This window comes from Orbicella franksi, chromosome 5 (assembly GCF_964199315.1).
Source record: "Orbicella franksi chromosome 5, jaOrbFran1.1, whole genome shotgun sequence".
Classification (NCBI taxonomy): Eukaryota; Metazoa; Cnidaria; class Anthozoa; order Scleractinia; family Merulinidae; genus Orbicella; species Orbicella franksi.
Genome location: NC_138149.1, coordinates 26,073,963 through 26,085,749, shown reverse-complemented (window position 1 = coordinate 26,085,749; position 11,787 = coordinate 26,073,963). Strand labels below are relative to the sequence as shown.

Sequence of the window (11,787 nt, the reverse complement as noted above, 5' to 3'; positions counted from 1 at the left end):
GCATCGTAAACAAAGTTAGCGCCTGCTATCCAAAAAAGAGATTATTTCGAAGCGGCTGACCCATTTTCCACGGCGCTTTAGAAAATATAATAGCTGTTGTTTTAATAAAGAGTCCTTTGGCGTGAAAATTGCGATAAAACGCCCTTTGGCAAACAAAGAGACGAATACTAACTTCGTGTCCGAGTTAAGTGCCTGAGAAAAAGAAGCAATAGTTGACGAACCTTTCACACTAGCTTGCTATTCAGCGAACACAACAACATGGACGTGCGTACTTCAATAGCCTCTGTGTTTTATGTATAAATCACAATTTTTATAACTCTCTGTGATGTACTTTCTTAAACATGAGAAAAGTGGAACACGGTGAAAGAATACGGGAAACAGCAGCAATGCATTTTTTTCTCGATAACGTGTTTTCAGTCAGTTGTGGGACGCCCTTACGTTTGCCGCTAACATTGTTTATGGTTTGATTACATTTCCTTGCCTTTGAAGGCGGCATCTACAGGGCTCATGCCGGCAGCGTTTCAAACGCATATTCAATTAATTTGACCTTTGTTTTTAACACTGAGGTGTAAATTTGGCTTACAATAGAAAGTCGAGATTGAAGAAGATTAATAAAAACGCTTCAATCTACAAAACGATGTGAGCTGGTGATCGCGAACAGTCCTTTTTCGAACCCAAAGGTTGTTGTACCTAATCTTTCTGTGTTACACCGTTTCAGGCCGACACCTCTTTTTAGAAAGTCACAAGAAGACTGAAGGAGCGTGGAGGAAGTGTTTTTCGGCACTTTGATCATAAAATTCTTTCTTTAATCAGGCTATGATTGAAGTCACCTTTGTTTACTGAAAGTTGCTAAACTATATTACTTTCTACTGCTTCTGTTATGATAATGAAGGGTTAATAAGCCGAGTCCTGTGTTATTTACTGTTTTCTGTTAATCGCAGAGTTTATTGAAACTCCATATTACTAACGCTTGTGTCTTTGATATGATAATCAGGTGAAATTGATGCGGCTTTGCCATTGTTCTACTCTTTTTTGCTGAAGACCGGTGGCTTGTACACCGCGACATTCCAGAAGCAGTCAAAATTTCGCTGACTGACTACAAAGACCCACCAGAACAAGCTTTTACATACATTTGAAAGATTGACAGTTTGTCAAACCTCCGTAGCCAATAGACAAACAAATTTGACCTTGTTTATTTGGTTCTTTCGTGTACTGTTTTAATAATGCATGGCGGCAAAATACTTAAGTCTAAGCCAAGCGTGGATAATGTCTTGGCGTTACAGTTTAAAGTTAATAAAATTGTTTTCAGATAAACAAACTTTAAATTCAAAAGCTCCTTTGTTATCTCAGATGTAAGCTCTGCTCTGTTTTCTTTGCGGTCAGGTACTGACTGTCAAAAATTATGTCATCGACGGAACCTCAGTGCAAGCTTGCTAACTCAGACAGAAATTGCGTTTTCATTAATAAACTAGGGTGGAGTTCTATTTTATTGATGGAAAACTTAGAAACTGATGATAACAAATGTCGTACCTTTTTCTTGTTCTGGACAAACATATGCCTAGTTTCGATTTCTTTTGCCGGCTGTTAGTCCGCTGGCTTCTTTGATCGAAAAAATGATGCTTTTCTTAAACTATTGTGCAGTCTTTGATGTGAGAAGGGATTTGTTAAAATCGCTTCTTCTTGAGAAATATAGTGAGTATGAAAAGATTCACATATGACACGACGAAGTTTTAGCCAGTTTGGCGTATGCCAGCGAACTTCATTCGTGCAATACAGGTAAATTTTAAAGATTGGATTTTAGGTCAGCTGAAAATTGTACCCCTATCCATGAAACATCAATTGAAATTTGCCTCGTACAAAAAAAAAAAGACATCCGTGTACATGTACAAGGGATCCTAACATAAAAAAGCTTTAAGAATGTCATCGCTTACAGAAAATAGAGGATGAGTCTTCACTTGTTACAGGGGAATACTGAGCAAAACCAACATTTGGGGCGGAAGAAGGAGTTAAAAAAAAAAAAAACAAACCAAACCAAACCAAAACAACAACAAAAACAAAAAAAGAAATTAAGAGAGGTATCGGTGAGGCTTGCCTCATCCCGCTCTCCAAACCTTGACCGCTCTTTCCCACTCTCTGAGAGGAAAGGACGATCGCTAGGTAAGATAGTTCGAAGGAGTGCTAGGACCAGGCATCCACAATTTTACAACAAGAATGATACTTCGTAAATTGTTTAAATGCCTTAGAGAAAAGCTCTGGGAAAGTTCAGAAAGATGTGCCGTGTCTACAGCTGTCAGGAATGGAAAGCTTGTGCACTACTAGTGTCGTAAAATTAACTTGTCGCTAATTTTTAATTTCAACTCTTGCGAACGTCCTTTCCTGCAGAGTTCAGTTCAAGTTTAATATTATCGGTTTTTATTAGCAGACTGCAATGTTTAACTGAGATGACCATGCAGTCAAATGTATATATTCGAGTAACACTTGGCCACCCCTTCGAAGTTCTCCAGTTGGGAGGTGGCTCAGTATTTTGCGTGAATACGTCTTAAGAATGTCTCTTTATAGTCTCCCCAACTTGTGTTTATTTTTTAAGTGCTAGTTTGGTGTCGACAATCTAATAGAAGTTTTCATTCATCCAGCCACTCAAGAAGGGTCTAGGAGAGTGTGAGCATGAGATAACATCATTTAGAACACCTCTATCACTGTTTACTCTAACAAAGGCACTGATGTCTTTTTTTTTTTTTTTTTTTTCAAAGATAAACTCGGACTGTAGCACTGCACAGCTGTCGTAAACAAAATAGGGACAGTACATCTTCTGTGATAACGGTACACTGCAAATGCTCCTTTATACCGGTGGTAACCCAGCTATTTTTATATGAGCTTGGTCTCAAAATACAGCCTACCAGATGGGGACTGACGATAGTGTAAAATTTCGCGGGACTCGCGCGCGCGTCGCACGCGCTCGGTTATAAGCTATAAGCGTTTTCAGCGCACCTCACTCTCGCTCCCTGTTACAACTACCTTTTGTTTCGTTCTTTTTGTTAAGTGTTGAAAATTACAATGCTATGAGCATCGAATACCATCATGTACGAGAATTTCATGCAATAATTCATATTGAACGGAAGATTTATGCTCTGATGCTGTCTTAGGAGAAATGTCGACTGTGTGTTTTGTTTATAAAAGAAAACGTTTACACTAAGGCTATGTGGACTCAGTTGACAAGCTAAAAGGCAGGACGCGTATCTTGACTGTTGCACCATATAAAGTGTGATAGGAGACTGTTAAATGAGAAACTGATGTATTCAAACGGGTTATCCGCCATATGGATCAGTGAACTTCCATGTATTTATAGCTGTTTGTTCACTGAACGATGTCTGCTGAGGCCCCGTCCACACTAAACCGAAGAAAATCGAAAACGCAGCTTCATTCCTACGGTTAGGCCTACCGTCCACACTAATCCGTCACGAAAAAGGGAGTTTTCGTAAACGCTCTTCAAACCAGAGGAATTTGAAAACGCTAGCTCTGTGTTTTAGTGTGGACGGAAAACGTTTTGAATACGATGACATTACGATGATCATGTGATTTTCCTGTCCAAGTTTTCCTGAAACACAAATCCAAAATGACCGGTGTTTGTTGCTTTTTCAAGTTTCTCCGGCGAAGTGCGAACGGGATACACTTCAGTGACGCGTTTTCAAAGTGAAAACTCCGTTTTCAAATTTCTCCTACGTAGTGTGAACGGAAAACATTTGATGCGTTTCCAGAATGAAAACTCCGTTTTCAAATTTCTCCTGCGTAGTGTAGACGAGGCCTGAAAGTCACAACTGTCTTTTTTCAAATTGTGATATAACGTAATCTTGAGAAAAAAAATCACTTTAGTCCAGTTGTTGTTTGAGTCAGGTAGAGGCTCGAAGTTTCTTGAAAGAGGCAATTTAATTCACACCTTCGCTTTTGGCCTTTTCGCTCTCTAGAATCATAATTAACAGTTAACAATGAAATTTATTAGTTACAGATAGTTTTCGTGTTTATTGGAGTTCAATTTCATCTCATTAGTACTTGGACTATGTCATGAATGCCTTTTAACTTGTAAATTTTATTTAAAAGCTGGCGTAAGTAGCACATGTGCACGATTTACGTTATTAGAAATTAATAAAATTGGTGTCGTAAAAATTCGAAAACGCTAACACCTGATTAGATTTGTCTGTGTAGAAAAGTCCTTTTAGCCGGAAGTACAGTTCAATTTTGAAATAAGTTTTTTTTACAGATGTTACAATGTTACTTCTTCAGGTTTCTCAATTGTCTTGACATTACCTGCCGCTCAATTCTTTCAAAGTAAACATCATCTTTTCACTGCACAGAAGGTGCCTCATTGTTAGAACAATTTATCCCGTTGCCATGGTAATCAGTACTTTTTGATGAGATGTTGAAAGTTTCGCTCGATAGGAAATCCCTTTTCAGATACCGACTTCTAGCTACTTCTGTTCAGTTCTCACACACAAGTGGCCCGCAGTAATATATCTCTTCAAGTGTTCACTTGATTGATTCATACTAATACTCAAAGAGGTTTTGGTATTTTTCCGACCTGAAATTTAATCGAGAGTAACTTGTTAACAAATGCGGGGAAAAAAATATTGTCACGTAAAAGACTCCCTGTCCGTCTATAAGTAAAACACACTTTCCTGCAAAAGGATTTACAGCGGGACAAGTTTTAGATAGTGGGATAATTTGAAAAAACGTCAGAAACTCCCCTTTTTTTGATCAACTAGGTCGAAATGTTCACAGTCGAATTTAGTGAAATATTTACCCGTTTTGCGCTCCACCATAAATGATCTTTTCAAAAGCACTCACTGATCGGGGCGTAAGTCAGGTTTTTATAACAAAAACGTTTCGACGCGTTATTAACGTTGATAACGATCTTCGGTCTCGTCTTTTTTAGGGGGAAGGATATGCTTTTTTGAGGGGTGATGGTGCTGGTTGGGGGGGGGGGGGGGGGCGGCGTGGAAGGGGGATTAGGCAACTTTCCGGGGCAGGATTTTTTTTTTTCACCTTTAGGCTGTGCATGATTTTTTTAGGGTGGGCAATGACTCCCCTTGCCCGATTTATTTTTCAGCAGTTTTTGATGTGCAGGAATTGTTGTTGTTTGTTTGTTTTATTTTAGTTTAGTTTATTTTTTTTGGGGGGGGGGGGGAGAATTGCTAAAAAAGTAATGGTCTGCCCCTTATTTTCCAGGGATGAATTAAGGCTTCTTTTAAATTACGCACCCTTGTCTGAGGGGAAAAGAGTTTAAAGTTGTACTTTCGCTGAATATAAGTTAAAAATAAGACAGGAGTAAAAAAAGGGAATAGGAATACCGCCGAGATTGATATTTCCCACGTTGATAACAGTTTGATTTGTATCCAGCTGTTAATCATAAATTCAAAATTTCCATTTTCGTTCATTCGTTTTCGAATTAACTGATCGCCAACAAATTGTTGTCCTGCGCTTAATGAACACCTTACTTTTTTTTCTTTTTAAGAAAAGAGTTTCGGAGTTTTGGGACCTTGCACAGAAACCTTAAAGAGGAATTTTAATATTTTAGGAAATCTTAAATAGATAATGGACGAATAGTTTTATTCTTGGTTTTAATCAAAGTAAATGCCAAACAGAGCATTCAACTATGAACCCTTTTATTTCCAATCTGCGTCTAACAGTAAAAATATGTGATAGACGTACCACTTTGCAAACGTTTTCTATAAAAATAAACTAAGTTATGGTTTGCCAATAGACATTACATGGCACCCTTGGATTAAAAACGTTGCTATAGACCAATAGAAACACATTTATAACGTTCCTTTAGTGAAGGAAAGGACATAAACAATGTTTTATGTTCCTAACCAAAGACATTGTCACAAGTTCGACAGGAATGTGAGCGAAACCTGGTGTTTTCATTTTTGTTGATATGGAAATATAAATTCTATCTACGTAAATGTTTGTCATACTCTCACTTCCTAATGTGTTACGTTCCTGTTACTTGCAGAGTAGTGTTGTATAGACTTACGCCCTTACTTTGGATTCTATGATCTTGCAGTTCTAATGCATTTTCTCGAAGTCATGTTAATGATAGATAGGGAATCCCCTTCATTAAAAAATAGTGATGGAAATTAACTTCCGGGTTCTTTTATTTTTTACTATATGAAATCTTTCTGAAACTTAACCAACAGAATGGAAGATTTAATGAATTGAATTTCTCGTTTCTTGATGCTTTATACTTCGATTTTTTGAACTCAAATAACGTCCAAAATCTAATCAATTTTGCAAAGTAACCTTAAGTTGGAAAATTTTAAACCACCTCATGATGGCTACACGCTTTATTGTGCTTTCAATGAGGTCTTAATTCTGCTAATTATGCGTCGTTCTTCCATTTCGAACACTGATTAGTTTCTAACTTCTTCATTACCTTTTCACAGCCAATTCCAAGGGGGAAGGTCATAACAATCAAGGACCTGAACATGTCAGGGAAAACTTGCAATTTAAACTAAAAGTTTTAATGCCAACCCTATATTATAACAACTGTTAACGTATGCCAATAAATTAGTGCTTGCCAATGAATTCTTCCTAATTGTCCCCTTTCTTGTCTTATTTGAATTTGCTTAACTTCGTATGGAAAAATGTTACTTTTGAAGACAACAGAGTCGGAAGCGACAAAATTCTTTCCAACTTTTGTCTCCACTACAATGACTACATGTAATTTTGACCTTCAGCTTGTTACAGTCTTGATTAAATAAGAAAAGGTGGATGCAATATCGCTAAACACCGCGCTTCTAATTGCCAGCTGATAAAAATTCGAGTTTGGGTTAAAACAATGCCATTGGTTATACTTGTAGAGCCAACTCCGATTATCAACATTGTGACCCTTGTGAATACGATTCCATAGTTTATGATTTTAGTGAGAGCATGTATGTCTAAACTGACGTGACGTGAAAACTTTACATAATAAGTGTCTGTCTTAACGTATTATGAACAGTTACACCGCGTACAAGTATCAACTTCGTAAATGGTACAAAGTAAAGTTTGTTTCTTTCTCACTGACATTTGGAAACAATCCATGCTCTAAATCTGAACAAGATATAAAGAAACATATGCGCCAAAAACTGCAGGATGATTAGCAAAAAGAAAACGGTGAATATTGCCTCGCCGGCACGGTCCTCATAATTAAGGACTCTGTAAATATAATGCTTCCCATCTTTGTTTTCGCCTCCCGCGCCCCAGTAAATAACAGTGAAAAGCACGTAAACTGACGAGAAAATATGAGAATAAATGAAATGCAAGAGACGTATGGGAATATTACTCATTATCACTTCCATCAGCATAAACACCGGGCCCAAGATGTGCTGGTTCACCATCAAACCATCGATTTCCACGCCTGAGTACACTGCTGACCAGTAAGTAATGGTGACCACCACTGAAGTGACGCTTGCAATGTTGAAGAACAACCATAACACCTTTTCTGGCCAACTCAAAGCGTTGTCATCTTCTTCTACTCTGGCGTAGGACGTGCCTTCGTCTTCGTCGTCCTCCTGCGACAGTCCCACGATGTAGGTTTCCGACTTGAAACGACGCGGCCCGTACCCTGCCGGATCGTCTTCGATCCCGGCACCGCAGCAGTAATGGGTGGTGATGAACATAGCCAACATGAAGTGCGCGGTTACAAGGGTGAAGACCCAGTTGCTGAGGTAAATGAACCAGTAGCCACCATCAAAAAAGCCGCTGAAGATCAGCCAGGATAAGAAGTAAAAAGCAGCAACCAGGCGGTAAATGAGAAACAGGGGAAGTGGCACCCACTAAGATAAAAACAAAACAATTAATCAATCAATCGACGTACACACTTGATTAATTCGGCATATAGTAAAACATGGATTGGATTGGATTTGTAAAACATGGATTTGTAAATTTGGACTGACATTTGCTCGACTCTCTAATGTCTTTAATTTAATCAATTTGTTTGTTTGTCATTTTGAAAATTTACGTTTTACGGAAATCGGTCATTTTTTCTATTTGTCAGGAAAATTTACCGGAGCAAAGTCCAGCAATCGTAGCAGGACGTTCTGCGCGCAAATTAAAATGCCTCTCAGGCTGTTGTTGACCTTTGACCGAAATAATTTTGCATTCTTTAATTTCGCGGGAAAGTCACGGCACTGCGCGAGGAAGAGGATGAGTAGGCGGCTTGTTTCAAGCTTCCATCTCTCAGAAACTTCACTGACATGTATCTTTGCAGTGATAGTGTTGAAAAAGATTTTCAATTGAAAAGATGTAGTCAGATAAACACTTGAAATAAGAATGGTCAGTCCAGGGCAGGCTCCTTTAAGGTTCTGTTTCATGTCGTAATTTAAAGTGTTCTCTTCTTCAAACTCGAGGAAAATTCATTCGCATCTAGTACTTTCTACACACGCAATTGTTTACTTTGCAATGTCCCGCCACGTCATTTTACGAGCGCGCGCTTACTGAATAATGTGCAATACCTGTAATTTAATTAGAAGAAAGACCATCACAGTTAAATACACGACTCACATAGCTGTGATAAAGCCTGAACAAAATATGAATTTCATGCATTGTATTTCATGTAGCTGTCTTTTACAGGATATATTACGACCACACAATGACCGGGCCCGAGTCGACTTGGTAGATCACTTGGTTAGATAGAGCACATTGGTCATAGGTTCGAATCTCGTTCAAACTTGATTGTTTTTTCAGGTTTTATCACAACTACTTTTAAAGTTGTATATTTAACTCGATGGTTTTTATTACTAACCACAGTTTAAATCTTTATTCTTTAATTCAAATATATGAATTTCATATATTCTATTTCCTGTAAATACATGTAATTAGTGCTTGTAACCCATTGCTATAGCTTTGCATAGTATAAACGAGTTTGGACGCTTGGTGTGTCCCCTTGATTTTCTTTTGAAGGATCATTTTCTCTGTAGTTTCTTTACATTTTGTGTAGAGGAAGTAGAGGATTTAGGTTTTTCTACATCTGCCGGCGGGCCACTGAATTCTGCTAATAGCTTGGGCTGTACCACCAAATGATTAAAAGACTTGAAATATTTCAGAACCCAACCTTTCTACCAGTGAGATACATGTAAGTATAATGTAGCTGCTCTGACAGATTGACATGATGCACATTAACTAGTTTAATATTTTTCGTTTTTCATTTCAATTTACCAGGCATAATTTTTCTTTGGGTAGTAACATAAACAATTTACAACGCAAATTCTTGCTATTATACCTCATGGCAAACAATTATTGGTAGCCTTTTTGCTTTTATTTAGAAATGAGTTCGCCCCAATTTAAATGGCTTTTTTAAAATGCTGTGTATCCTTAGATAGTTACGTTTTAAATTTCAGTGAAAATTGTATTGTTTTAAAATCCTGGGGACCCTAGCTAGTGTCCACTTAGTAGAGGTGATCGCGAGTTAATTCGATTTACAGAAAATATGGAGAGAAAAAAACGTTTGGTCTGAAACGGTTTCCACTTGGTATGGGGTCCGCTTAAAACAAGTTTCACTGTATATTCAATCTCTTTCTCTCGGTCTCAGTGCTATTGAAAGCCCAAGCTTTATTTGAAAGCCCATAAGTGAATTGTGTTAGCATTTCGTTCTCTGCAATTTGCTTAATAATTATACAATTTACGTGATGGGTTAGATCACCTCCATGAAAAAGTGTGCTTGAAATTTGCAAATAGAATTGAGACGATAGTTTTTTTTTTCTGCTGAGCGTTATAAGAGTTTCTTCGTACTACAACACGGTCAGTGTTTCAAATTTCTCGTTCATTGTATGTTTTGCGCGTACATTGATTTTTTGTAGAAAGCACTCATTCTGTACTCAACGCTCGAGGTGAACACCGGTTTCGCGCGCGCTCTATCTTGCCTAGCATATGTGACCTGGTGACAACAACTTAATCTGCTCGAGAGGCCATGGTTGAACAATCTATCTTTCTCAAAGATTTCTTCTGTTGGAGTTGATGAGACTTGCAAAGCAAAAAGTTTAAAAGATAATACTCATAAAGATCAATAAATAACGAGTTTGTTTCTTATTTATCCAACACAAAGCTTTGTTGATAATACAGTTAAATAAAACTGAATGTGAGTGAATATATCCTGCATTGGATTAACTTTTAGTTATGCTCTGAACTTAGGGTGTGTATTAAGGGGAACTTCCATGCGAACACTGTTCCCGCTGAGATCTAATTCCAACTAAGAATATCCATGACAACTATATTTATAATGAAAACTTTCCTCTGGAGCAGGTTATACCAACCCTAAGTAACGCTGGTAATATGAAATATTAGTTGTATTTTACACATAGTTTTGAGACTTCTTTTGACAAAAGCAACACACTTTTAGATACTTTTAAAAGCCTCAGTTTTATCAATATTAAAGTTTAAGAATGGACAATCAACATTGCATCTGACGACTCAGAAAATTGTTTCATTTGAGCGGAGTTAAAAGAGCTGGTAAACACGCATGTACGTAATGTAAACATTGCGTGTCTATTTATTGCGCCAAAAAGAAAACTGAATCAAAAAGGAGTACTTTCTTGCGAGCCGATCGCAGAGTGTTCATGAAACCTGCTGCTGAATGGAGTTCTCTGAAGTTATATTATATGTTGCTATAAAAACATGGATTATCTCAGGGACTGAGAAGACTGACAATTTTTGCGCAAACGGGACGCGATCTCAAACCCGTAAATTTACTTCAAAATAGTTTTGTTCATTCTTAGTTTTGTTTTAGCGGAGCAAATGTAACTGAATTTCGTGATCTATTGGTCGCTTCACGTTTTAAAAAGTGTATTCAAAGCACGGCTTTCCTTACAGCAAGGCCTGCAAACAAAAACGGCTTTTCTAAACCCAAAATATTAGATGCTTGTTTATAACCGAAGTCACTGAAGTGGAAGCCCGCCTTCGCATAATTAATTCCCCTGATAACATTGATCAATCTCTATAAATTTTGGCGCCATAAATGAAATAAATGTTTCACACCGCTGAATGAAGGCAATCAGTTATGAACGTGAAAAGAGAGTTTTGTAACGACGGCAGTAATATTAAGAAGAGAGAGAGGTTCGAATAAACTATGCTTTGCTTATCCTTTCATTACCATAACTCTCAGTGGTGGAGAATAAGAATAAGTTCTTGTATATGGCAAAGAATTTTCTGTGTTCTTTGGCTTCAAAGTACCTTTAAAGTAGTCCTCACCGCGTTTAATGTGCGCATTTGTCCGATAACGTGGTCGGCACCAAACATAAAAGTTTCAACGACGATAAAAACGCCTTCATCCGAGTAAGAAGAATTAAATCATAAATCCTTGTGGATCATTCCCTGAATAATCTAAACATTTTCACTGGAAGACTTTGCGGAACTTACCGGCGATGTTGCGAAGGCGCTAGCATACGGATGTGAGAGTTTTAAACGTCTGAATGAGAATTCCTCCGGACATAGACACATCTTTCTCGAGAACAGTTCGAAGCCGCTTTCACATCTCAACTCTGTCGTCAGTCAAGCGATACGTGAAGTGAATACTGACTGCTACTGGCAATGTGCAAATTTTTGCCCTTTGGATTCATTCATGCATGCCGAACTCAAAGACGAGCTCATCCCTCAGGGACACGCGACCAGAGAGCTTTTTGAATCTTAATGATCTCTCAAAATATTTCAGTGGCTGGCCTGAAGCTAGGTAACAGTTGTTAAATTAAAACTCATGGTGCTCTTCCTGAACTTGGTTAATTTTGACTTTTTTCCCTATTTTATTTATTTATTTATTTA

At 37.8% G+C, this 11,787-nt stretch overlaps 2 protein-coding genes across 2 annotated transcripts in view; both read right to left on the bottom strand.

Annotated features, from left to right (window-relative positions):
* Window positions 1-11,787, bottom strand: part of LOC145487654 (neuromedin-U receptor 2-like) — a 128,326-nt gene that overhangs the window by 21,862 nt on the left and 94,677 nt on the right. The gene's annotated exons all lie outside the window — the stretch shown is intronic.
* LOC145487412 (protein rolling stone-like) lies at window positions 5,651-11,667 on the bottom strand. Its single transcript, XM_081466187.1, has 2 exons — window positions 11,389-11,667; window positions 5,651-7,811 (listed from the first exon to the last, which is right to left on the bottom strand). The coding sequence occupies exons 1-2, from the start codon at window positions 11,467-11,469 to the stop codon at window positions 7,053-7,055; spliced, it is 840 nt and encodes a 279-aa protein (XP_081322313.1). The 5' UTR covers window positions 11,470-11,667; the 3' UTR covers window positions 5,651-7,052.

Excerpts from the sequence above, each read along its gene's own strand:
- LOC145487412 (XM_081466187.1), bottom strand. The coding sequence starts at position 11,469 with ATGTGTCTATGTCCGGAGGAATTCTCATTCAGACGTTTAAAACTCTCA. Across the intron at positions 7,812-11,388 it reads GCGCCTTCGCAACATCGCCG|TGGGTGCCACTTCCCCTGTT; the intron begins GTAAGTTCCGCA and ends TTTTTATCTTAG.